Source organism: Miniopterus schreibersii, assembly GCF_964146895.1.
Source record: "Miniopterus schreibersii genome assembly, chromosome: 5".
NCBI classification, from domain to species: domain Eukaryota; kingdom Metazoa; phylum Chordata; class Mammalia; order Chiroptera; family Miniopteridae; genus Miniopterus; species Miniopterus schreibersii.
Window position 1 is genome coordinate 26859736 of NC_138106.1, and position 27304 is coordinate 26887039.

At 37.3% G+C, this 27304-nt stretch overlaps 1 protein-coding gene across 3 annotated transcripts; it reads left to right on the forward strand.

Moving 5' to 3' along the window:
- SKIL (SKI like proto-oncogene) lies at positions 1-26798 on the forward strand. Of its 3 annotated transcripts, none has more exons than XM_081138564.1 (7): positions 1-97; positions 2660-4452; positions 16645-16738; positions 18465-18697; positions 21053-21294; positions 21582-21806; positions 22451-26798. In XM_081138564.1, exons 2-7 carry the CDS (start codon positions 3351-3353, stop codon positions 22604-22606), a joined length of 2052 nt encoding a protein of 683 aa, XP_080994690.1. In that variant the 5' UTR covers positions 1-97; positions 2660-3350; the 3' UTR covers positions 22607-26798. The 3 variants fall into 3 exon arrangements, with proteins under 3 accessions (XP_080994690.1, XP_080994689.1, XP_080994691.1); XM_081138563.1 differs by lacking the exon at positions 1-97 and adding an exon at positions 866-1054; XM_081138565.1 differs by lacking the exon at positions 1-97 and adding an exon at positions 866-1054 and having other exon boundaries at positions 2660-4448; positions 16641-16738.
- The last annotated feature ends 506 nt before the right edge of the window (positions 26799-27304 follow it).

Below are 27304 nucleotides of genomic sequence, written 5' to 3' on the forward strand. Positions count from 1 at the left end.
AGTCTGGTGGGGGCAGGAAGGCTGAGCAGTAGGGGCAACACTGCTCGCTCCCGGCTCCGGAGAAACTTGAGCCCGCACTGGCCCCACGCGGGCGGAGGTCAGCCCGGGGAAGGCGTCGGGGCGGAGGCCGCCGGGGAGGGGCGAAGCGCCGGCAGCTGGCGGGGTGGCCGGAGGCGGGAGGCCCCGCGGGGGCGGAGAGCAGCTCCGGCGCGCCCGGGGAGCCGGGCCCACACAGGGGGCGCCGCAGGGGGGCCGCCACCCGGCTGCCTCCGGGGCGGGGCGGCCCAGCTGCGGCCCGCGGGGGGAGGGTCGCCCGTGCCTGACCTCGGGCAGCGGCGCTCGGCCCGACCGCTCCGCCTCCGCCCGGCGGGCTGCTGGGGTCGCGCACAGTGCACCGCGCGGCCGCCCTGCCCCCTCCGTCCCTCCGCGCAGGGGCCGAGCGGCCCGGGCGCCCCCGGGTCTGGACAGTCACCAGAGAGCAGCGGGTGGGGCGGGGGCGGGGCGGTGGCGGCCCCAGACAGCCGGCTGGGCGACTCGAGGAAGGAAGGAGGGCGGGCGGCGGTGGGGGTGGGGCGGGGAGGGAACATCCTGTCTGCGCCGAGTGCACCGCAGACAGCGCCGCGCGCCAGCCGCCCAGACGGCGCGCGGAGCCAGGAGCGCCGAGTGCGCGCCTGGGGGGGAGGAGGGGCGCGCGCGCGGCGACGGGGCGGAGGAGCCCTGAGGAGCCACAATAGGCCGACGGCGTGCGCGTCCCCGAGGGGCTGGGAGCCGCGAGGCAGCGGGGAGGGCGGCGGGCCCGCGCGCGCGGTGCCGCCGCTGGCTCCGTTCCCCCCCTCCCCTCCCCCTCCCCGCCGCCCTCGCTCTCCCCCGGGCGGCCGGAGACGGCGGCGGCGTCTGCGGGAAGCCGTGTGTCTCCGCAGTGACGTGGGCGGGCCGAGGGCTCGGTGACGTCAGAGGGCTGTGTGTAGCGATGTGTGTGGGGTTCGGAGCGGCGCCGGCACAGCTGAAGGGAGCGGGAGAGCGGCGGCGGCGGTGGCGGCGGCGGCGGGCACAGGTGCGGCCCCGGCTCTCTGGGGAGGACGCGACGGGAGGCTGGGGGCACGGGACCCCCGGGGAGCCTGCGGCGGCGGCGGGGGTACCGGGGAGTTAACAAAGCTCGTCGAGCTTTCCTGGGGCGTGGAGGCCGGGGTCGGGGGTCCGGATGCGCGAGTCCCGGGTGGGGTCGGGGCCAAGGGGGCGCGGGGCCGCTGACCTACGGCGGATCGTGCCTCGCTGACCCCGGCAGTGGGCGTGGGCAGGGCAAGGGCGCTGCACTTGACCCGAGCCGTCGGAACCCGGGAGACTGGGACACCCGTCACCGTCCCCCCTCCCCGCGTCGCCCGTCTGCGCTCCGCGGGGATGCCCGGGGCTCAACCCAGTCTGTCGGCGCCGGGCGGCGCGGGGATCCCGCCTCGGCGCCCCACCCGCTCGCTGACCCTTCTCTCTCTGGCCCCGGGCGGGCGTAGGTACAGCCTTAGGGGTGCTGGGGTGACACCCGAGAACTTCCCGGGGAGAGGGTGCGCGGGGGATTTCCACAGCCCTCCGCGCGGCCTCCGCAGTGGGGCCGGGTTAGGAGGGCACTTGGGGTTGTCCCGAGACCGCGGGTGGGGGTTGGGGGACTCCTTTCCCTCCACTTCCCCCACCCCCTTTCACGCCCAGGGTTCTGGGTTCCTCGGCCTCCACTCCTCCACTCCTCCTCCCCCTCGGGGTTGAGATGGGTGGGTGGCTTTGCGCGGGTGGAGGATTTCAGGGTTTCGGGGACTCCCCGGTTCTAGGTCTTGCCTCCTGCCGCCTTCCTCGGTTTGCGTTGGCTTAGGTGTTCCTGTGGTGGGCGAAAGTCAGTACGTTGGCTAGTGGCCTTGGTCTTTTAACCCTTTGGGTCTGTTTTACGGTAAATTGCTAGGAGTTTGGGAGACAAAATTTTCTTCATATTGGACTTCTTTTGGGTTTTCTCTTCGGAAGGAAGTGGAGGAAGAATATTTTCTTTTTCCCTCTTCCTCCATTTGCATTCTTTGTGAGGTCTGTCTGCCTTGTGCTTTTTGTCCTGGACTAATCTTCTTCAAGGATGGAGGTTCCCAGGCATGGAGGCCATAGCATTTTGGCTTCCATTAAGCAAATTCTCTAACCTATTAAAGGAAAGTTAATTTTTGCCTACAATCATTCCAGAAAAATAGCATACACTGACTAAATGAATTAATGCACTTAAGATTGTAACTTTGTAACATGTGGTAGATATGCTAACTTGTATCCGATCTTTTGGATGAAACTGGGTGTTTCTTTTTCTTTCTAATGGATTGTTTTAGTTAAAATGGCATAATTGAGAAGCCTCTGGTACTGAGTTTTGGGTGAGATGATCTTTTTCAGTTCCTTCCTATTCTGAATTGGAGTAGCCCTCCCTTTTGAGGGATATTATTTCCCTTTACCCGTTCTCCAGATTGCTTTCCTATTTAATTAATTGAATGTTCTTCTAGTTAAATGGTGTTACAGGTAAAGAAATCACTCAGGTGTCACCTTTGGTAAGGTGAACTCAGTTTAAGATTAAGGAACTGGTTTCAAACTGACCCTTTGGCCTCTGGAGCAAATTCAAATGTAACTCTCTCCCATCCCCCTTCTCTTCCAGATTAATTAAAAGAAGAATGAACAGCAGTTCTTGAAGATAACGGGGCAATTTTTCTTTAAATCATCTTTAATTGTAGAAGTTCAAGTGGAGTCAGAGGCTCTTTTTACTGGTGTGAGGATTTATACAAACCTTCAGTTTGTCAACACAGACTAACAGATTATCATTTTTAGAGAAGATATTTTTTTCCTTTTTTGGTGTCTTGCTGCCAAAATTTAAATTTGGATGCATCATTTTGACTTGTGTCTGTGTCTAGGTTTTATAAACTTCATAAACTTTTGACTTGTTTCGCTTGAAACCAAACCAAACCATTGCGTTGAACCTGGAAATCTTGAATTGAGAGAATTGGTAGCTTTATTTTAATACATATATCTGAAGAATTAAAAATACAAAGGCTTCCCCAGAGGTGTGCCCCTTAAAATTCTTTATTATTGGAGACAAATTTTATAGCACTTGCAGTGAAATTATGCTAGAGCATAAGCAGAGCAAAAACAGTTGCAAAATCTGTTGAGTAATTTAGGGAGATCTCTCTTTGGAAACTTAAATTTTCTCTGAGTTACCATAGGAATTTTCTATAATTTACCGTATGTAAGTTGCCATATGTTTTGGTATACTCTACTTTTCTCTCTTCACATAAGCAGCTGATAACAATGCAAGTGTCAGACTTACTTATTTAACACAATAGTTTTTAGCAATGGAAAACCTACAGAAAAATTTCTCCTTGGTTCAGGGCTCAAATAAGAAAATGAATGGGATGGCAGATGACGGCAGCCCTCCAGTGAAAAAAATGATGACAGACATTCATACAAATGGAAAAATGATGATAAACAAGATGCCAGCAGTAAAGAAGGAACACTTGGATGACTATGAAGCGCCAATGGAAACTGATGGAGAGCTTGTCAAGCGAACCTGTACCTCGGTGCCTGAACCTTTACATTTAAATCCCAGTTTGAAGCACACTTTGGCACAATTCCATTTAAGTAGCCAGAGCTCTCTGGGTGGACCAGCAGCATTTTCTGCGCGGTATTCCCAAGAAAGCATGTCACCAACTGTATTTCTGCCTCTTCCATCTCCTCAGGTTCTTCCTGGTCCACTGCTCATCCCTTCTGATAGCTCCACAGAACTCACCCAGACTGTGTTGGAAGGGGAATCTATTTCTTGTTTTCAGGTTGGAGGAGAAAAGAGACTCTGTTTGCCCCAAGTCTTAAATTCTGTTCTTCGAGAATTTTCACTCCAGCAAATAAATACAGTGTGTGATGAATTGTACATCTATTGTTCAAGGTGTACGTCAGACCAACTTCATATCTTAAAGGTCCTGGGAATACTTCCATTCAATGCCCCGTCCTGTGGGCTGATTACATTAACTGATGCACAGAGACTATGTAACGCTTTATTGCGGCCACGCACTTTTCCTCAAAATGGTAGCATACTTCCTGCTAAAAACTCATTGGCTCAGTTAAAGGAAACTGGCAGTGCCTTTGAAGTGGAACATGAATGCTTGGGCAAATGTCAGGGTCTGTTTGCACCCCAGTTTTATGTTCAGCCTGATGCTCCATGTATTCAGTGTCTGGAGTGCTGTGGAATGTTTGCGCCCCAGACGTTTGTGATGCATTCTCACAGATCACCTGACAAAAGGACTTGCCACTGGGGCTTTGAATCAGCCAAATGGCATTGCTATCTTCATGTGAACCAAAAATACTTGGGGACACCTGAAGAAAAGAAACTGAAGGTAGTTCTAGAAGAAATGAAGGAGAAGTTTAGCATGAGAAATGGAAAGAGAACACAATCTAAGGCAAGTTTTTTTAAAACTAGCAATTTTGAATAGTAGTAACGCTTTACTTTGAGATCAGAAGTTTATAATATGTGTGTTAAGGAACTGTTAATGCTCATGCAATAACAAAAAATAGTGATGTATGTAATATGTTTGTATCACACATTTTAGGCTTTATTATAAAAGTACTTACCTGTGTGTGCACTCATTTGAGCTTCCAAACAACCTAGTGAGTAAGATTATTCCCATTGTACAGATAAAGAGACCGAGGCTCAGATTAAGTGGTGGCTTTCCCAAGATTGTGTAGCCAGGGAGTGGAGGTTTGGGGCTTCTTTCTCCAGTCATGTCTTCTCTCTTTAACACATCCTGCTTTTTGATGTCTAAATCTGTTGTTTTCCTAGGATTCAAGATAATTTACACTTTGGTGTTATCTCCATTTGCAAATGGTGTAATAGCTAGTCAAAACAGTTCTGGTGATGGGCCCCAAACAGCATTTTTCTAAGGTAGATCTAGGATTTCTGACATTGCTAATATAGTTGGATATTTAGGCTTGATCTTAATTGGAAACAAGTGGAATTGAAAGATTTGCCTGAAGAATTTGTGATTCTAGTAACAAAGATTTTTTTTTGAAGAAAGGAATAATTTTAAAAATTGTGTCAGAATAAATAAAAGACTGTTAACATAAAAGCCTATCAGTCAAAAGATCTTAAGTTTATTTGTCCCACTGCATTATCTTGTGGGCTAAACTAATATATTCATTCTAAGAATTTGAATGCCTGGGTAATAGACAGGATTTGGGTTATTAAATACTTGGTTTGTTGGTGTGGTTTTAAATAGATTTTTCTACTTGGTTAAAATCAGTGTAATAGCTAATACTAGGTGTTTAAGATGTAGCAAGCATTGTTCTTGAGCAGTTTTACATGTGTGATTTTTATTTGATTTATACAACAAAAGGTTAACCATGCTTCATTTTAAGAATCTCATTTTTCCAGTTAGTTTTTATTCCTTGAACCAATCTCTGCCCTTTCTATTTCACAGAAGAAATGTATGAAGCATATTAAATGCCAAGGTTATTCACAGCAACATGAGAACTTGGGCTAGAATCTAAGATTTGGTGTCTTGTGCTTTATTATGGTGCCATTAAGATTTTGAGGGAAATTTAATTGCAGTGTAGTTTTGAGACAGTTAATTTGCTTCTAAGGCCCCATGAAGATATGATTTTAAACTCTAATTCACGGTAGTTTGCTACTTGCTGCTTTCAAAGGGTTCAGCATGCCTTCAGAATTCCTTGTCTGTGTCTACTAGATAAGTTCATGTTAAAAAAAATTACTGATTGATTTGGGGGGGTTGGTTGAGACATCGATTTGTTGTTCTACCTATTTATGCATTCATTGGTTGATTCTTGTATGTGCCCTGACAGGGGGATTGAACCCATTTCCTTGGCATATAGGGACGACGCTCTAACCAGCTGAACTACCCGGCCAGGGCTAGATAAGTTCATATTGTTCAGGTGCAGTTATAACTTAATTTTGAAGCAGAATTGAATTCAAGCCAGTTCTCAAATTGCTGGACTTGCTTACAGCTGCACTGGTCCCATGCTGACGCTTCTGCTTACATATTTTCTATTCTCAAAATGTGGATTGCCCCTTTCGATATTTGTGATGTCTTGCTATTTAGGGGCTCTGCCTTTACAGGTCATAGGTGGTCACATTATTTGCCAGATATTCTTGCTCCAGTTTTTGTTGCTCTGACATAAGCATTTTGGGATAAACTACTTTGCGTAGTTTACCTGATCTGTGTTTGAGAAAAATATCTGAGAACCATGATGAAGGTTAAAAAAAAAAGAGAGAATGAATTTACTTAACTGAAACTGAATGTGCTAGGGTTTGGTTAAAATAGAAACCATCCTTCATTTGGATGTAGCCCTTTATTGTCTCAGAACTTAATAATTTGAATTCATTTTTTATTTGGGGAAGGTGTGAGTTTTTTCCATCTTTTTGCTGTTATTATTTTTTGCAGTATTTCCTACTGGTGTATTTTGGTATTGTTTCCAATTTTATATAAATTTTAAGCCATTTAAGGGAACTTAAAATTTCTAGCAAACCTTTTTAAGAAAGGAGATTTATGGGGGGGTTCATGTGTAATACATACTTGAGTGGTGGTTTTGTTATGCTTGCCACTTTGTATTTTAAATATTTACTCCTCAAAACTTTGTGAGGTGTTCTTTTTGAAGGTCTGTTGAGCAGGGTTTCTTAGATGAACCAATCCCAGATGAGTCACATGCTCCTGGTTGTATAACTGGTAGGTGGTAGAACCAGGAGTTGAATGCAGGTCTTCTTGACTTGAAGCCCTAGTAATTTGAACTCTTTCCCCCTGAAGTTAATTTAGTAGCAGAAACTTAATTTTGAGAAACATTATCTATAAAAAAAATAACTTAGCTCTGTATAATGGTTCTTAAACTCTGTATTAACTTGCATATAGAGTCAGATGTTTAACTGGGAAGGGGGCAAGGAGATAGTCCTTGACTGGGGAACATTTTTCACTGACTTCTGTGAATTAGTGAGCTAGTTGCCAAACAAACCAAATTAAATGTAGAAGAAGCTCATTTTAATAAGTTGACAGGCTTTTCTTTTTTTTTAAATAAAAGAATATACCGAATATATTAGCTTCACATAAAGGACTCTGTTTAGTGTGAATACTAGTGTAATTTTATATGTTTATGTAGTTTGTGTCGTCAAAGTATTGTTTTGGATTAAAAAAAACCCTGAAACTCAATAGGTAATTATTCGAAATGTAGCAACTGTTAAATTATTTCTAAGAATGGAAATTATATTAGTAATTATCACCAAGCTATTTGCATAACTAATAGCTATATTTAGATGGGAGAAGTAAGTGGTGTAAGGTCAGTGTTCTAGGTGAAGAACTGACTGTATTCTTCGTAGAAACTTAAGTTATATTTTGACCTTTCTTACTCCGATCACCACCACAAGAGATATACTTGATTTTAGATCTGCCTAGGTTGCTTTGCAAAATAGTGTTATAAACTATTTATTTCTTCATATCATTTGAGCTTTCTGTACTGTTTTGTTAGCAAAGTGGTTATTGTATTTAAAAGTGCACAAATATATGCAAGAATATAATATTCTGGATTTTTTTCAAATCCTCAGTGGGTATTATTTATTTGTCCTAATTCTAATTTTGTTGACTCTTACAGTTTTGTCTATGGGAAAAGGTTGTGAAGCAAATTGATAATTTGTAAATAACATTTGAAGGGTGATATTTATTAAGATTATTTTCAAGCACATTAGAAAAGCCTATTTGTAGTAGATTGATAGATAATTATAGGTGATTCTTTACAGTTATAGCATGTAACTGACAATCTTCACTAAGTTATAATGGTGTATGTTCTTTTAAGTATATATATTTTTAAATTAAAATTTAGATTTCTAGTGTTTAGACTTGAGTATTAGGTAAGTAAAATAATAAAGTTTTTACTCTGCTTAGGGAAAAAACTATAGATTATCTGTGATGCAAATAGATGACCTAAAGATATCAACTTAAACATTTTTCTCTTAAAGCTTATTTAAGAGAAAGCTTATTTCTCTTATAGTTAAATATTTCACTGTTTTTAGTTTTGCATTTTTAAGTTCACTTCTGCAGAGGTCATTGGAATAATGGTACAAAAAATTTCTCCCCTCTTGTAAGCTATTACATTTTTGTTTAGGAAGTAAATACACTTCCTTGTTTAGGAGGTAAGGAAATATACTGGAGAGAATGGGCAACTGTAAAGGGTAGTGTCAGGACAAAATGTGTTCCTGTAATAATTGTGGTAGATTTGATGATAATTTGTTTTATCAGAGATATAGTTTGCATTTTGTTATTAGCATAAAATTTGATTAAGTGGGGTTAGGTCAGAATCAAATGAATTATTTGTGCTCATATGAGGGACCAGTATGAATATTTTTGTCTAACTTTCTAAAATTAATAATTATCTTCATGACTTTAGAGAGTATCTTTTCCTGTTTTCCCAGAACATAGTTTGGTGCATGGCATGTCAGAGGCACTCAGTGAAAAAAAAAATTTTTTTAACTTAATACATTTTTTAAAAACACCACCACATTTTATTTTAGAATATTTGGAATTTACTGGAAAAATTATGTTTTAACTTTTAATAAATATAATCAGAGAATAAACTGTTGAATAAAATAACTGTGATCAAATGAAGGAATGGATATGAAGCATTTTGGACATTAAGAGTCTAGAAATGCAGGATAGTACTTCCAACTATTATTGAAATATTGACTAGTATGTATTTGGGGATTTTTTCTTTCCCCAAACATCTTGACTTATCTAGAACTGTGTGAAGATTATTTCTAAGACATATGATGACTGAGTATTGGGTTCAAATGTGTCTCACTCGTAGTTGTTTGTACACAGTAATTACACTAGTTGGATATTTGCTTACTTAACTAAAATGAAGTGTGCAAGAAGAAAGTGCAAAACAGGTTATGAGAATTATTTATAGGAAGGAACCGTTCAATGAAATCTTTAGAATGGCTTTGGGAATAGTGCCCCCTTATGGTTTGGGAAATACAAAGTCTACATTTATATTCATTTACCATTAAAAATGGTAAAACGTTTAAAAATGTTAATGTTAATGTTTTTAAAAAGGTCTACGATTTAAAAAAACTTAGAAATTTATTGTTTTGGTTTGAAAAATTAAGAAACTTCAACAAAGTGGGGGGGAAAGGGGATAGACCTGAATCAGTTATAGTCAGCCAATGTGTTCTCATAGCTATGCATACATTATAATATGCCACTGGGAAAGTAAGGAAGTAATCAAGAATTGGGTTAATTTCAAACCCTTTAGAATTCTGGGAATGGAAAGTGATTGTGGAGCCAGAACTCAATTTGTTCAAGTAAAGAGGTAAAACTAGTTTGGGAATAGCTTTAGTACTGGCTTGAAACCTGAATTTTGTCCACATGTAGAATTTTGGTCTATTGAGGATTCAAATACATAAAATAATTTAAGGATTTTATTAGACTACAAAAAGCAAAAAGAATATGTAATTAAACTATAAACCTTTTTAAAGGTGTAGTTTGCATCAATCACTAAATAAGTATTGCAGTACCATGGTAGGCAGAAAGAGGAATGATTGGGAAAGATATACAATTAATTTAAAAGTCATTTTGATTTCTAGACTTAGAAGTGGGTCACGGAAACATGTCCTTTAAGACTACATGGAGGTGCCGCACCTAAGGCAGGAATTCATCTAGTTTCTTAATCCGAAATGTAGTAAATGCTAAATAAAGGATTGGATAACTGAATGAAAAAATGTTAGCAGCTCTATAAATTTACCAGTGATTTTCAAGGAGGAAAGTAGGATTAGTTTTAAAGCAAAGCTAACCTTTTGTTTTTATTTGTGATAATGAATTAATTTTGAGATTCCAGATAATACTAAAAGTACGTATTTTGTTTATTTTATGGGGACAGGGAATAAAAAATGTTTAAGAAACTTACTAAAGACCATTTGGTAAATAGTACTAGGGGTTTTATTTAATGTTAAAAATGGAGTGACACTTTTGGAATTCATTCCTTTTGCAAAAGCAACTACAGAGTGCACAAATGTTATTAATACAGGACTAGTTGTTGAAATAGTAATATTTTGGGACCAATTTTAAGACAGTTCATTTAGAACAGCGTTTTTCAAATTGCATTTGTCAGCCATGCAGCCTTTCTCATCTGGGATTCCCTGAGAGGAGAATTGAGCCCTACAGAAAATGCCTTGAGTGATGGTTTGTGATTTCTCCCAAGGATGGTATATAGTACCATTCTAAATGCTTTGGAGAGAAGTTAATTCATTGTATACAGTAGATATTTTGGGGCATTTGGGCTTAATTTTCTTGAGAACCTCAGTTGAGAAAGAGCCAGGAGGCTCATGAAATCAATTTAGTTGGGTCACCAGCATTTATTAAAAAACAATAACACATGACATAGAATAAAAAATCGAGCACATTGCACATAGTAAAATTAGTTAATCTACATTTTGCTGTTGGCAATTTACATTACTTTAAGGCCAAAATAATCTGAGATCATAATTTTTTTTAAAGCATATGCTGAAATGGGATAGCTAAACCTTAGCTTTATACAGATTGAAACTTGACAACAGATATTTTAGTGAAAGGTATGTATGACATGGAGATTTCCAGGTATTTGCAGTGTTAAATGGATTGGGCGCCACATCATTTCAGTATAAAAAATTTATTTTTAATAAACTGACAAAATAGAAACAGGCATGGATACATGGAACAGACTGACCGCTGTCAGGGGCGAGAGAGGCAGGGGTGGAGGAGACTGAAAGAAGGTGATGGGATTAACTAAAGAACATGTATGTGTGACCCATAGACACAAACAACAGCATGGTGATGACCAGAGGGAAGGGGCTGTGGGGCTGAGCGGGGATGGGCAAAGGGGGGAAAATGGGGACGTGTGTAATAGTGTCAACAATAAAAATTAAGTTTAAAAACTTATTTTTAAAAGTCCCAGGAGCTAATAGGATTTTTTTATCAGTTCTTTTTTCCCCTCCAAATTGTAAAGGTAGTGATATTGTACTGCTGACTTCATGTGGCTTTTTTCCACGAAGGATTTAAGATAACAGTTGTGTAAGAATGTGAGCCTTTGCTTATTCTGTGAACATTTTAAGCACTGTAAACCTAAAACTGGGTTTGTGAGGTAGGTGGTATGATCTTTCAGTGTGCGGGAACAGCAGACATTGCTCTAACTCCTGAAGATCTGTCTGATAAGTCAGTGGAGATGCTTAGATCATATTGTTCCAGTTTTGCATTAGGTTGATAAATTCTAATAATTACAATGAAGTGAGAGACAGGACTAAGTCTTACAATCTCTTAAGTAGCTATTTGCTACCTTGTAACACTATTCCCATTTCAGTTGTTGAAAACACTCATTCACAAGATGTTGGAAGTATTGAGGAAACTTGATCCTGTATTGAAAGATTCTATTTCTTTCAGTAAGAGTTGTTGGCAGCTGTCTGGTAGAGTGTCTTTTGTGTCCTTCTGAAATCATTGACCACTTGAATGTCTTACTATTACACACAGTAAAAAGACCCTTACAGGTATATTCACTTTATACCTAAAGAGTTGTTGCTTAACTATGTATTCAGTCATGTGTTTAGTGAGGTTGCTGATGATTTATGTTGTAATGTGTGTTTAATATGCATTATATTTTATTTCTTGTGTAATCACACTATAAGGGGGATAGGCTGTTAAATTTGGCAATCTATTAGTCCTAATACCAAAATGTATGGTCTTTATCTTTTATATTCTTAAAAATATTTCCACATATTTTTAAAAAATGTAATTCTGGTTAAGTTTTGGGAGGATTTTAGAAATCCCACCGATATTTTGAAGCATTGTCTTGATTTCTTTAGTTCATCAATGTTTGTCATTAGACTTAATGAAAGGTCATAAATATTAACTTAATTAAAGGTCATAAAAATGTTACTGTATTAAAAACTAGAGTGCCACCTAAAAGCAAAGTTTGTTATTGAAGATAAACTAGGAATTTTAAAGGGTTTTGGTTTTTTTTTTATTACGTATTGGAATGTTTGTATATGAATAGTGCTGAGTGGGTGAAATTGCTTTTGTATTTCTAAAAGTGGTGGCAAAAATGCCTGTTGGGTTTTTTTGTAAATGAAATCAAGTTCTCTAAATTATTTCATTGTGAGACTAATAAGCATTGTACTACCAAAATACAACGGTTCTTTATTAGAAAGTCTATTTATCAAAGGGTCACGTATACATAACACAGTGAGTTGAAACTTAGAGAATCTTTCATTAAACATTTCCTAAGTTTTACTTATTTAAAATGACCTCTTCCATACATTTTGGGATTGCTTAATTTTGCTTTCATAGATATTATTGATTGTTTTATGACTTAGAGAAAGAACCTTTAGAATGAAATAAATTGTCTAAAATTTTTCTTAGGTGTTTCAGTTGATGCCATCTGTTCATTTTGTGGTAGATAATGGTGGTGAAGTTGGGTGATAAAAGCATTTAAAAATGTTAGGGCTCTAACTTAAGCTACTAAATAATCTCCTTCTCTCCTTTGCCAAGTAATGTAATGTTCTCTATTTTAATATTTAAATGCACAAAGGGAGTACATTATTCCCATATTGAGAGGTAAGATAAACGGCAGTAGTTGCTCATCTCTTGGTATCTTAATTTTTATTCCTAATCAGTAGTAGCATTTCTGCTGTGCCATTTAATTGTATTGTTCTTTTTTGGAAGACCTAATTTGTATGTTGAAACAAATGCAGAATAGATGAAAAAATCTGGCATGCCTGTGAATGTTCTGTTGTATAATATGTGCTTTTCTTAATTATTTTTAAAACACAGTTAGGATAATTTATTATAAATGTGTTTATGGCTTATTACATCATATTAGGTAAAATTAACTCCCAGCATTTTATTATGGTTATTAATGTGGTCCATTTCCCCATCATTTATATTATTTAATTTGTAGATCTGATCTCTAAAAATACATCCCAAAGACCTTTGGCTTCTTTGGTCCTTCATGGAGTAGGATATGGAATGTGAAAGAGACTGTGAATTTCTTGGTAGCAGAGTAACCTTATGAAAAGCCACCCTAGGAGTTAATGAGCTACGTTGTCATCCAGAATTCAGTCAACAAATATTTGCTGAATCCCTACTACATGCCAGGCATGGTGCTAGGTACTGAAAATATAAAAGTAAGTAAGACAGTCCTTGGCCTCAAGCTGCTGTTCAAGCAGAAACTGGATAGCCCCTTGTCAGGGATTTTGAAGAGGGAATTCAAACATAGGCTAGGGGACTGCACTAGGTGGTCTTTAGGGAAGATTTCTTTAGAACTCCTACTTTGTGACTGTTAGTGGGATTGTGTGAGAAGAGAAAATAAAATAAAGGACAGCAACTACAAAGGGATGGATGTTTAAAAATACAGGGTAGGGCAAAAGGAGGTTAAAAATACAGGGTAGGGCAAAAAGTTGTGAGTCTGTGAAAGTTTATTCTTATATTATTATTTATGAAGTACTGTATTATTTTCCACAGAAACAACTGTAAACCTACTTTTGCTCCACCCTGTATACAGATGCACTAACAGTTACTTAAGGCGGCATCTGAAGTGTAGAGACATCATACAAATAAAGATAAAGCGAGTTTGGGTCATGAATAAAAATAAAACTTATACAAATCAAGCTGTAGAGTTTTGAAATGATCAAAATTGAGTTAGATTTCAAGTCAAGATCTTTGGTTGAAGAAGTTTAGAATTTGCTTTTCTGAAGATTTGAGATTCCAGATATCCATAATAGGGAAAACTTTTGAATATGTAAATCAATTTTAATTTTAAAAATCTGGTAGCGGTTGATTTCTTGAGCAGTACATCCAGGATTGTGTCAAATATAAAAGTGGAGCTTGCTTTATTTTCTAAATAATGGACTTAACAAGTGACTTCTACAAAAGAAATTCTCATTTCATTAAAGTGAATCTTATATTTCATCGATTTGTTAGCATGAGCTTATTCATGCTAATTAACACCTTTTATCAGTGTTGGGGTGACAAATGTTCTGCACTAAGTGATTTTCTAGATAATGAAGCTACATTTTTCAGCATTAACTGTGCTTTTTAAAACCTTCACTTTTTTCAGGAATTTTAAAAAGTCAAATAGTTTTCTATTTTTTTCACATGGCATGTGATATGTTATATATGTATGTGGTATACTATTTATATATAGTATAGTATAGAGTATAGTTTATGTCATATTGATTCAAGACTTCTTAAATATCAGTTACTGTACTCTCTTGTGATGAGGGCAAGGGAGAGTTGAGATACATTAAATTATTTGCCCTGGCTTATGTAAAGCCCTCAAATTGTATTGTTTTTTGAATAGTTTTTAGGTTTGTGTCCTATAATTCACCTCTTTAGGCAGTCAGCTGTCACCAGGCATCTATCACTTAGTATTTCTGTTTCCAGCAGTCAGTTCCCTTTCTAACTTACTGGTAGAACTAAGCTGTAGGCTGAGAAACTATGTAAACAAGTGATTGGTTTATTTTATTAATAAGCAGTTGATTTTGCCTCAGATTTTGAACTTTTTTAGAATATTTGATCAGGATTAGGGTTTTAAAAAAATTCTACTCTTATATAGAGTCTAGAGGCCCTCATCGAATATGTAACTCTTAAATCCTTTCAATATATAATTCTTTTCCCTATAATCTTACAGTCTTGTTAGTCTTTCAAATTCCTTGCCCGGTAATTTTTTTTTTTTAAGATTTTTAAATTGATTTTTAGAGAGAGAGAGGAATGGAGATGGGGAGAGAGAGAGAGAAACATCGATGTGAGAATGAATCATGGATCGGCTGCCTCCTGCATGTCCCCCCATGAGAATTGAGCCTGAAACCGGGGCATGTGCCCCAACCAGGAATCAAACCAGCAACCTTTTGGTACACAGGGCGATGCCCAACCAACTGAGTCACACTGGCCAGGGCTTGCCCAGTAATTCTTAACAAAAATGTTGATCTCCTACCATTACAAATTCTCATAACTTTTGTTTTTGGCTTTTAATTGGCCTTAAATCATCTCCTTATTGGTCAGGTTGTGTAATGTGCGCTCCAGAAGCTGTTTACCTTTTGCTTTCAGCACGTTTTGTTGGAGCAGTGGGTTACTTGTCAGGCCTTTCCTTTTCTGAGTCTCTTCAAGCCAAATTGGTTTCTTCCATTAGCAGTACCTCCCTAACCAAACCATGGACAGTTTATGAATTAGGTTTTGCTTTAATCACAACCCCTTAGCATTTAGAGATGTTTCCATTCCATTTTACTTAGTTTCTTGGTTCTGAACTGGAATATTAGGATGTCAGGCAAAATAGCTTTTCTAATCCTTGGTATTTAGTGGTTGTCCCCTGAGTGCAGCGTTTATGCATTATGAAAGGAGGATGTCATTCTTCACGCACCTTGCTTAGTTGCATAGGGAGTGGAGCCTCTCAGAGGCAGGGGCAGAATATCCAGCTCTCCTTGTTGCTTCATCCATTCTTTATCTCATCCCCAATTCCCTTTTCCCTCACTCCACTAGGTTTGTCTGTTAACCTCCTGTCTTCATTGCTCACCTGAACCAGGCCTTCTTTCAGCTCCTTTCCCCCTCCTCCATTAGTGAGTCTTGCTCCCTTTTAAGATACCCTTTTCCTGAAAGAGCAGGTAATTACTATAATATGAAATAGGTATGTGTGTAGGGAGGGGAGACAAAGGATAAAGCAAACCAAAATAGGAGAGAAATTAGTAACATTAAATTAGTAAAATTATTTATTCTTTTCTTTCTCAGTTTTCTAATCTGTGAAGTAGAGATACTGATATCTACTTAATGAGGTATTTGTTAGAATTAAGCAGGATATATATATATATATATATATATATATATATATATATATAGTTCTTATCAGGAAGATGCTCAATAAGTAGTTACCTTTTTCTGTATCTACAAGTACAATTTATGAGGAAATACAGTTTACTGATCAGTGTTAGCAGACAAAGTAGTTTCACATTTAGTTCGGCAAGGTATTTATTGCTATAAAATGTTCCCTGTATGCTAACAAATGCTGTGTGGGTGGGTCGTATTCTAGCTGATGCAGCAGAATGCAGAAGAATCAACTTAGCAGTTCTGTACATTTGCAGAGTAGTAGTATTTAAAATGGATTTTAAAGTTTGCTGTTTTTTTAAATCCTCACCAGAGGATATGTTAATTGATTTTAGAGAGAGAAACATTGATTGGTTGCCTCCTGTACACGGCCGACCGGAGGTCAAAACTCACAACCTTTTGGGGTATGAGACGACGCTCCAGCCAACAGAGCTCCCTGGCCAGGGCTAAAATGGATTTAAAAAATAGATTTTGTAAGTATGAAATTGGATGAAATCCCTCCTGGTAGTCCCTGTTAACATGCATACTGACTCTTTTGTGATGGCATAGTTCACATAGCAGTGTCTTTGAGTTTCAAGCAACCAGACAATCTTCAAAGGAAAGATTGCCTTATTAGAAGATGACTCTTAATGAATGTAACTCTTCTTTCTCAGGATTCTCCAGAGACACCGTATGGCCCTGTCAAGTTGACACATTAAAATTTTACCCATCACACCTTCTCTCAATAAACTTCTTTCCTTCTACATTTTTCTACAGATAGATACACCATCAGGAATGGAATTATCGTCATGGTATCCTGTTATAAAGCAGGAAAGTGACCATATTTCTCAGACACGTTCATTTTTACACCCTAGGTGAGTGGGTATTGTCTCATTGGTTTATTCATTTGTTCATTCATCCAGCATCTATATGTAGGATACTGTTCTAGGCCCTGGGAATTCATTATGTAGCTTTAGGCTTTCTTGTTAATCAATGAAATGAATTGTAAATTGTGTTAAACATTTACAGTAACCTTCCTTTTTTAAAAATTTTATTGATTGATTTTAGAGAGAGGGAGGAAGAGAGAGAGAAAGAGAGAAAGAAGCATTGGTTTGTTATTCCACTTACTTATGCATTCGATTGCTTCTTGCACGTGCCCTGACCCGGGGATTGAACCCTCAGCCTTGGCGAATCCAGATGATGCTCTAACCAGCTGAGCTACCCAGCCAGAGCCAAAATAACCTTTCTTGTGTTTCTGTGATTTTCCTAGAAATAGGTCATTACATAGGCCCTGAAGTAAAAATGAAAGTTTCCTTTTAATTTCCTTACCTCCCTGCAAGAGGTAAACCACTGTTCAGAAGTTTGGTGTGCAACTTCGATATTTTAAAAATAAATCTTTTTGAAATGTAGATGCTTTCATAGTAACCGCACTCCTCAAAGTAAAGTTTTCATATTTTCAATAAGAATGTACCTTAGATTATAAACTATTCAGTCCTAAAGTTTTAACTGCTGCTGTAAATATATATTTTCCCCAAGCATGGTGATGAAGAGTCTCAGTCTTATTTACATTTGTACAATTCCTTCGTTCTTACTATGTTTGACATCTTCGGGTGGTATTAAACCTGTCAGTTTTCTTAGTAGAATACTAAGTTTTCATCCTCAGAATTCATGTAATTGGTAAAAAGGAACAAAATAGATGTGTCCCATACAAAGAAAATGAGATATAAGAGGAGATTATTTAGAGTTTAGGGAATAAAATATTATGTCAGTTAAATGGTTGCATCTTTTGGCTAAAGGTTATATAGAATATAGTTAATAATATGGTACTTAAATATCTAGTTCAAATCTGTTCCATGAATCTCTCCGTGTACTGAACAATTTTACGTGAACTTTGAGCAAAATTGGTAGATATTCCTTTGATCCTAGTTTTGCACAATTTACTATTGCTGTTTTATCAAATACATAGGAAGTACTAAAGTTAGGAAGATTGCTTTGTGGGGCTTGATACAAGGAGGGCTGCCCAGTAGCTGGGCAGCATTCAGAATGCCTGTTCTCTCCCTAGCTATTTAAGAAGGAAGGGCCCTGGGAGCTCCTCCTTGAGCCCGTGGTGAAACAGGCCATAGCCATGCAGTGTGGGGCTGACTCAGCCTCACCATAACAGAGAGCAAGGATTTGTTGCTTAGAGAGGTGATGGACAAGAAAACAGTCCTCCAAAGTAGCATATATAGTGTTTTTTTCCTGAATAAACCTTACCTATTTAGGGCTGTTAAATAGCTCTGTAAAAGTGCCGCATGCTTTAGTTCTTAGGTGGTTTTGAGGGAAGGAGAAGAAACTGATTTTCTTTCCTAGTGAGTATCCTTTTAGTGCTTAGAAATACGTTTTGCAGAATAAAAAAAAATTTCTCATGAATTTGCTTTTACTGCCTAAAATACTGACTTTCAAGAATTCTTTTCTATGACCCTTATTTTCTTAGTTGTTCTGTTGTCAGTTTTGGTAAAAAAAAAAAAAATTTTTTTTGTTTAACCATAGAAATAGATGTAACACATTTTGTTTTTTAACTAAATGTAATATGTGTCTTATTATGCCTTTCTTTATTTTCAGCTACTACTTATACATGTGTGATAAAGTGGTTGCCCCAAATGTGTCACTCACTTCTGCTGTATCCCAGTCTAAAGAGGTCACGAAGACAGAGGCAGGTAGATCCATACCAAGACAGTCAGAGAAGCCTCACAGTAGTGGGAAACATCAAAAAACAGTGTCTTATCCAGATGTCTCACTGGAGGAACAGGAGAAAATGGACTTAAAAACAAGTAGAGAATTATGTAGCCGTTTAGGTAAGTATTCCTATATTTAAAATTCGTATTAAAAAAAGTATTAGTTACTTGATTTTTCATAGAGGATTTCTATTTAAGATAATTTTTCAGATAATTGAAGTTTTTATTGAAAAAGTGCTGAGTGACTACTTAGAACATCAATTGCTATACTTTTCTAGGATGGCGATAGCTGTAGAGGCAACTGAGATAGATATATAGGCCTCATAGCTTCATACTGCAAGTAATTTTTTTTGTCTGATTATTTTTTCCCCTCCTTCTTGCCTTTTCTTTGCTGTCAGGTTTCTTCAAAAGGTCCTTATTTTTTTTTTAATTTGCTGTAAACTGAGAAACCATTAACTTAGCACGCTAAGAAGTATATTTAAGTGTAGTTAGGTATAGGACTTAGGGAAACTTAGTTCTGAAATAAGGAAGGATTGAAAACTCATAGATGTGGGAGCCGGGCAGATGGCACAAAGGCAGAATGCTGTCTGGACATCTAAAAAAAAGCTCCCTAGTTACAGTGCCTTTTATAATTCTGTGGACCAAACAAGATATGTTCGCTCAAATGCTGCCTTGTTACCCTCCAGAACTTTAGGGAATTGTGACAGTTATTTCAGCTTTGTGGGAGCAGTTGAAGAGTCTCCAGTCATTTAACTATTTTCATAGATAATTGGAATTCTTGAGGGGGTGTTCTGTACTTTAATTTTGAGAATTTTAAAACTCAGGTTTTTTTGGATTTAAATATGGTACCTAATTTTACTAGTGTACCATTATGCCCTATTTGCATTATATTTTATTTCCCAAATTAGCGAATTCTAGTGACTTTTAAAAAAGAGAGATATAATTCATTTACCTTAAAATTTATACTTTTAACATGTACAGTTCAGTGTTTTGTGTTTTTTTTTTAAATATACATATATACGTTTTTATTGATTTCAGAGAGAGGGAGGGAGAGGGAGAGAGAGAAACATTGATTGACTGCTTGGCCCCTACTGTGGATCGAGCCAGCAACCTAGGCATGTGCCCTGACCGGCAGTGGAACCGGGGACCTCCTGGTGTATGGGACAGTGCTTAACCAACTGAGCCATATGAGCCGGGCCAATTCAGGGGTTTTTAGTAAATTCATGAAGTTGTGCAGTGATCACAACGATTTAATTTGGAACATTTCATCTCCCCAGAAGAAACTATAATCCATTAGCAGTTACTCTCTATTCTCCCCTCTGTCAACCACTAATCTGTTTTCTGTCTCTGGATTTGCCTATCCTGGACATTTCATATAAAAAGGATGATACAATATGTGCCCTTTTGTTTTCTGACTTCTTTTGCAGTCTTAATTTCTACAGTTCTGTAAGAAGCTTTGATATTGGGGATTGTTAGTCCCCAACTTTGTTACTCTTTTTTAAGATTATTTTGGCTATTTTGGATTTTTTGTATTTCCATATGAATTTTAGAATCAGCTTGTCAATTTCTGCCACAAAGCCAGTTGGGATTTTGATAGGTATTGTGTTGGAAAGTAGATTAATTTGGTATAACCAGCTATCTTAGTCCATTTGGGCTGCTATAATAAAAATACTATAGTCTGGGTGGTTTATACCACAAACATTTTTTTTTCATGGTTCTGGAGGCTGGGAAGTCCAAGGTCAAGAAATCAGCAGATTTGATGTCTCACAAGGTCCTGCTTTCTGGTTCATAGATAGCCATCTTCTTCCTGGGTTCTTACATGGTGGAAAGGATAGGAGAACTATCTGGAGTCCTTATGAGGGCATAAATCCCATCATCACAGCTCCACCCTTATGACTTAATTACCTCCCAAAGGCCCCACCTCCTAATACCATCACATCAGGGGTTAGGATTTCAGCATGGAATGCCAGGGGGGGCGGTGAGGGGAGTGCGGTCACTAACATTCAGTTCATGGCACTATCTTAACGATATTAGCCCTTCGCGGTCGTTTGTCTACTCTCAGCCACCAAAGCTTTTTTACCGTTCCGGTCGTATGTCTGCTCTCAGCCACCACAGCAAGGAACTGTACGAATCTTAACTCTGTTCATTCATGTATCAGTTCATAATTTCTCTGAAAGCTCTTAATTCCGACCAGTACGACACCCATGTCCAAATTTAATACGACCGCAAAGGGTTAAGTCTTCCAATTCATGAACATGGGATGCCTTTCCATCTGTTTAGGTCTTTAATTTCAATGTTTTGTAGTTTTCATTGTTCACGTCTTGTACTACTTTTGTTAAATTTATTCCTAAGTACTTTTTTCATTTTTATTTCATTTATAATTGGATTTATTTTCTTAATTTTATTTATGGATTGTTTTACTGACTTTTTGACAGTGATATTCATACTTTGTTACTTTATTTTTGCCTCTTAAAGATCCATCAATCTCAAATAATTCTGTAAGTAAAAAGAAACCTGAGTCTACCCCTTGCAACTTAATCAGAGACACAAGCAAGGCGGGAATTGACCATGATGCTGCAGCTTCATCTCCACTTCTTGTCAAAGATGCCATTTGTGAGGATGATAAGGGAAACATCATGGAAGAAGTAATGAGAACTTATGTAAAACAACAGGAAAGACTGAATTCAATTTTGCAGAAGAAGCAACAACTTGAGATGGTAAATTGTTATCTAACTAATATCCCATTATGAAAAGATGCTTTTACATATTCTTAAGAAAAGTCAAAATGCTACGAATTTATTTAAGATTATTCAGTTTTACATTCATAAGAAATTTTACTATACTTCTAAATTTTTAGAGAAAAGTTTTTCAAGATGATTACCTCTACATAGAATTGATATGACAGCTGAATTTTAGATATTTTATGTAGTATTTTTTCCTGAATTGAAATTTTTAACATGATGGAAATAAAGTACAAATTATAATGTAATTCTGTATATTACAGGAAGTTGAAATGTTGAGTAGTTCAAAAGCAATGAAGGAACTCACTGAAGAACAGCAGAACTTACAAAAAGAGCTTGAATCTTTGCAGAATGAGCATGCTCAAAAAATGGAAGAATTTTATGTTGAACAGAAAGACTTAGAGAAAAAATTAGAGCAGGTAATGAAGCAAAAATGTACCTGTGACTCAAATTTAGAAAAAGACAAAGAGGCTGAATATGCGGCACAGGTAAGAATTACTCAGTTTGTGTAATGTTGCCCTTTCAAAGTGGGAATTGGAGCTGTTACTTTCTCTTAAAGAAATTAATTTTTGTCAAGCTCATTTCATTAGGCAAGATTTCAAAACACATAATTCTGTTTAGCACAACTTTATGCCATATCATCTAGGATGATTTTTTGACCTTGATTTATTACTTGAAACTTTTACTGGGTTTCTGTAGTTTAGTTGCCCAAATTGCTACTTTCTAGCTATCTGAATATCAAGTGTTGTTTTATAGTATATTGGCTTTCAGATCAACCAATTAACAAACATGAACTGTTGTCCACTATGTTCAAAAGCACTGGAGCAAAAATGGAGAGTAGCTCACTACTTAGGGAAGATGAACAATAGCGTTTAACGTGGCGGGCTGTGATGAGAGGGCACGCTCAAGTGTAGGGCGTAATGAAGGTATGCTGGATGTTTCGCGCTCTCGCCCCTTTGTTTTCCCCTCATTCAGTGTCAGATCAATAGTATTAGATATTCAAGGGATTGTATATGCATGAAATAGTTCATTTTGTAAAGAGTAATTTGAAGGTAAATCTTTGCCATGATGTGAGGATTAAATGGAAACACAAAACTGAATGAAAACTGACCCAGTCTTTTCAATCACACAGTTGGCAGAACTAAGACAGAGATTGGACCATGCGGAGGCTGATAGGCAAGAACTCCAAGATCAACTCAGACAGGAACGGGAGGCAAGACAGAAGTTAGAGATGATGATAAAAGAGCTAAAGCTACAAATTTTGAAATCAAAGACTGCTAAAGTATAGAAACCTGTAAAGAGATTCATCTGGGTGTTTGTGACAGAGTTTATTTTTGTTTGTTTGCTTTGCTGATTGAAATCTGAACAGCTTGTCTGCATGAAGATAACTAGGCATCTATCCATTTGTAGATCAGAGAAAGTGAAGAGATTATATATTAGTACATAAATTTTTACATTTCCAAATGAATGAAAATGTATGTTTCTTTGTACTTTTCCCCCCAAACAGCTTAGTAACAATACTCTATGGTTTCAGCTATTAGATAATCTGCCTATATTTCTAATGCAAATTTAACAGTTGTATACTTTTTAAAAGCTGCATTATGTGATGAAAAATAGTTGTGAGTTTTGTTATCCATATTTCAGACTCAATTTTAGATACATTGGTGGTGTCATATTTCAGATATATGGAGATATTGGTTGCATTTCCATTTTTTTTCAGTAACACAATCTCCTTTCTAAGTTGATATACTGTACTCATTATATACAAAATTTGCTTTAATTTTGTTCATATTGTGGAATGAATTTTCTTCATTTCTTAATGTCTCCTGAGAGACATTTTGTCAAAAGAGTAATATCATCAATGAGGTTATAGCACACCCCATGGGCATAATGGGGAAGGATAATATGCTTGGTTATAATCCTGCTGCTAAACATAAGAAGCAGTTATAATTGGGTTTTTATGGTTTAAATATGGTTATATTTAGTTTTTTTGTTTGTTTTTTTAAATGCAGCTATTTCAGGAGAGGGAATAAAATGTAAAAATTTCTGAACTTTTGTTTATGTTGTTGATAGTGGTGTTGAAATGTTACTGTTCTTGAGAAAAACTGATACCATTGATGTACATCGGTTTCTATACAATCCATAATCTTCCTGTACAGTTTTTATATGTAGTTATGGGGCTTACTGAAATTTATATAATGGATTTGTTTTCCTTAATGCCTTTGTTTTCCTTTAAGTTGTAAAATATTAAACACCTTGATGGTTATTTTGGACTTTTTGTATGTTTAAATGTTACGTCTTATCAGAATTTGCACAAATGGACCATTTCAATTACTACTTAATATCAAAATCATGAATCTACAGTCAACTGTTATATGGTAGATTAATATAGGGATGTTTAGTTATCTGCTACTAAAAGATTTTTAGATAATTTTTAGGAGACAGGAATCCCATAGTTTGGGAGAGGGGCAACATCTGCACTTTTTTTTCCCTTTTTGCACAGAAAAGTGTCATTTTTTAATGGCAAAGTTCATATTAGTTAAATCTTGGCTTAGAAGATATTAAGTAAAATTTTTAGTATGCATTTTTTAAAGGAAGTTTCCTGAAGCTACTATTAATTGACATTATCCCATGAATTTTATGTTTGTTATGTTTTTGCCTAAGGTACTGAATGAAATTACTTGAGAGCTAAATCTATTTTTAAAATAAATTAGCTAGGGTTATGTGCTATTCCCAGCATAGACGATAGGTACTCTAATGGTATTGGACTTCAAAAACCAGTTATTTTCATACTTTGCTTAATGGTACTAATGTATCCTAAAAGAATTTTGTACTTCTCAAAGTATAGTTTTTTCACTAGAATGTGATCTAAATGTGTATTTTCTATTTATCACTTAAATTTTACTGTATTAATCCTGCAATTTGTTGATTTTTGGAATCTCTTCAAGGAGGAACAAATGTTAAAAAATGACACACAGGGACAATGTTAAAAATGACATACCCTCCTAATACCTAACAGAGACATTCTATGATTCAGTTTTGTTTTAGTTGTGAATTAGTTGTGTCATAGCTAAGCTTTTTCAGAGACAAACTTAAGCCCCTATAATTTCATTTATTTTTCTAATTCACTCAAAATCTTTTTACTCATGTTTAGTAAATTATAAGCTTGCTTAAGTTTCAACCCAAAACTTCTAAAGTAAGTTGCTTAACCTTTGACATGTTACTTTAAAATTCTAAGTAGTGCTTAAAGACCTTTAAATTATCGTAAACTCAATTTAGAATTGAGTGAAATATTTTTTCTAGTCCTTCACATAATGAAAACTTGTCACGTGAAATTGTATAATCTTCATTTTTTCCAAGATACATTGATGTTACCATAGGTTTCTGTCTAACTTCCTTGAAAATAGTTTTTTAGTCAATTGTAAATATTATACCTTTTCTGGTTAAAAGTAATTTTAAGTTAAACTGCACCCCATAGCTTGAAAATACAGAGATTTTGTAATACTTTAAAAGTGGCCTCTGCTAAATGATCTTACCCATATAAACTTGCTCTTCTATTCTTTGCATGCTCATTTTGTGTGTTGATTGCTATCTTAAAGTTTGTTTTGGTGGTATTTTTGTGTGCGAATTCATTAGGCAAGCCAATTTTTCCTCAGATTTTATAATACTCTTTTTAGGAAAAAAATAAAAATATTGACTAAAAAGCTGCATTAAAGGAACAGCCTATCAAAAGTGCTAAAGTGTCTTTAGATGAAAGGAAACAGAATATTAGCTTACTGGGTGATAGGTGGTGTTTAATTTGGGTGATGATAGTTTCCGTACTGTACTTTATGAGGAAGAGGTAGTAAAATCTATAAAGGCAGTAAATGTAAAATCTGCTGTCCAATTGAGGAAGTTTGAAATCACCCTAATTTCACCAATTAACTTGTAACACTATAAACGAATTTGACCGACAATGTAAGTTTGGCTTGTGCTTTATTTTTGTAAAGCATATTCTTTTGTTAAATTTCTGTGTCCATGAGAATTAGGATGGTTCATGCTTCTTGAACTAATTTTTTAGCATATTTAATGTATTGCCAGTTGGAATATAAAATCATTTGTACATATTGAATTAAAAACCAGTTACTAAAGTAGGTGAAATAGACTGAGTAAAATATTTCCAGGTTATCCATTTATTAGAAGTCATGACAGAACAACCAATTTATTTGCACATTTGTGGCCTCTGTTTGAAGGAAAGTAAAAGATAAATGAGTAATCTGAAACGTGCTCAAGGTAGTTCCCTAAAATTAATTGTAAAGCTGGTGCTGAAGGTTTTGGATCAGCTTCTAAAATTTTCTTCTCAATGAAAAGACTTACGTTGTGATTGCTTAGGGAAGAATCCTCGTTTTTATTTGCTTTTATGCATTTAATCTGCACGACAGGACATTAAAAGTTAATATAATGAAAAGTTGTGCTCATACTGTACATCTATTTCTGTGCTTGGAACTACTTGTTAATAGTTTTTATTGAAGCTGTCAGCAATAAGGGACACATTACTGCTGTATTATATATTGTGGGATTGAATAATTTAAATAGCTTAATTTTTTTCTAGTATAGAATACTTATCCATTTCCATTGGAAAAATTTATATAGGTATTCTATATTGCATCTTGTTTATAAAAGGACAGTCTGTTTTGGTAAAAATCTTTCCATTTTAAATGGCTTTAAACTACATAATGCAATTGGGGCCTGTTTTTTAGTAATAGAATTAAATGTCATATAGTGCTAGGTACTGTTTTTGAATTAGAAAGTGATAAAATGTAAAAAGTGAAATTTAAAAGTTAAGCCCAGAAAACAAAAGTGTTTTAAATTAGTTGAATGTAAAATTTCTAAGATTTTCTTCAATATAGATACCTCACTTGAAAATAAAGCACAGCGTACTTAAAGTAGTTCTAGTGAAAAAGTCCTACTAAATTGCTAAATCTAGGATTATAGTTTGGGAGAAATAAGATATACTTGCTTTTAACCATCCTGTTAGAAGTATTTCTTTATCCTGATAATTGTAAGCCAACACTGTAGTCTTAAATTATTTCTGAATTTTTGATCTGTGAAGGCAGTAAACGAAATACCTGTTCCGCAACTGTTGAAACAAATTGTTGACTACATTAACCATAATTCAATATAAAATTTTGCCAATGATGTACAGCTTTATGGTTAAAATTGCTGTGGTTGGTTGTATTACATGACACAAAACTGTCCTCTACCTCACGTGAAATAAATATTTTATATGGTTTTACTATAAAACAAGACTCATCTATCTGGTCACTTAGTTTACAAATTTTGAATTATATTTATTGAAACATGACATACTGTGCTCTTAGCTTATACCTCAATTGTATTTTGTGCTGTTTTCCATTTTCATGCCTTGTAAATAACTTGTATAGATTGTGGATTAAATTCCAAATAAGAACTTTTAATGCCAATAAAATTGTTTCAAGCCATCTTAGTATCCTGCTCAAGCTTATTCCTTAAAATGGACATTTTCTTTTTTTTTTTTACTCCAAAGTCTATTCATTAATTTCACACTAAGTCATTAAGTTAAGCAACCTTTTTGAAAAATATAAATGTGAAACTTTATGCAGTATTTCAGGGGATGAACGTACTAGGTTTTATTCTTTCATGATGCTTGGACTCTTGCTTTAACGTTTTTCCCATGTCCTCTACCCCCACTTCTGGTATTAGGTATCTGTTACTGCATAACAAAATCGAGCAGCTTGAAAGGACAAATGTCTCACGCAGTGTCTCAGGGCAGAGATCCAGGAGCAGGTGAGCCATGGCTCAGGAGCTCCTACAAGCGCGTCACAATGTTACCTGGAGCCGAGGTCACCTGAGAGCCAGGCGCCGGGGATCTGCTTCTAAGCTCACACGTGGCCATTGACAGGCTTCGCTCCTCACTGTGTGGACCTGTCCGAGGAGCTCTTCATAACAGTGGGTGGCTTCCCCCAAG

Bases quoted from the DNA above. Each gene is read 5' to 3' on its own strand.
- SKIL (XM_081138564.1), top strand. From the start codon at position 3,351: ATGGAAAACCTACAGAAAAATTTCTCCTTGGTTCAGGGCTCAAATAAG. The intron at 4,453-16,644 runs GTTTTTTTAAAA...TTCTACAGATAG, and splicing joins GAGAACACAATCTAAGGCAA to ATACACCATCAGGAATGGAA. The intron at 21,807-22,450 runs GTAAGAATTACT...TCAATCACACAG, and splicing joins AGGCTGAATATGCGGCACAG to TTGGCAGAACTAAGACAGAG.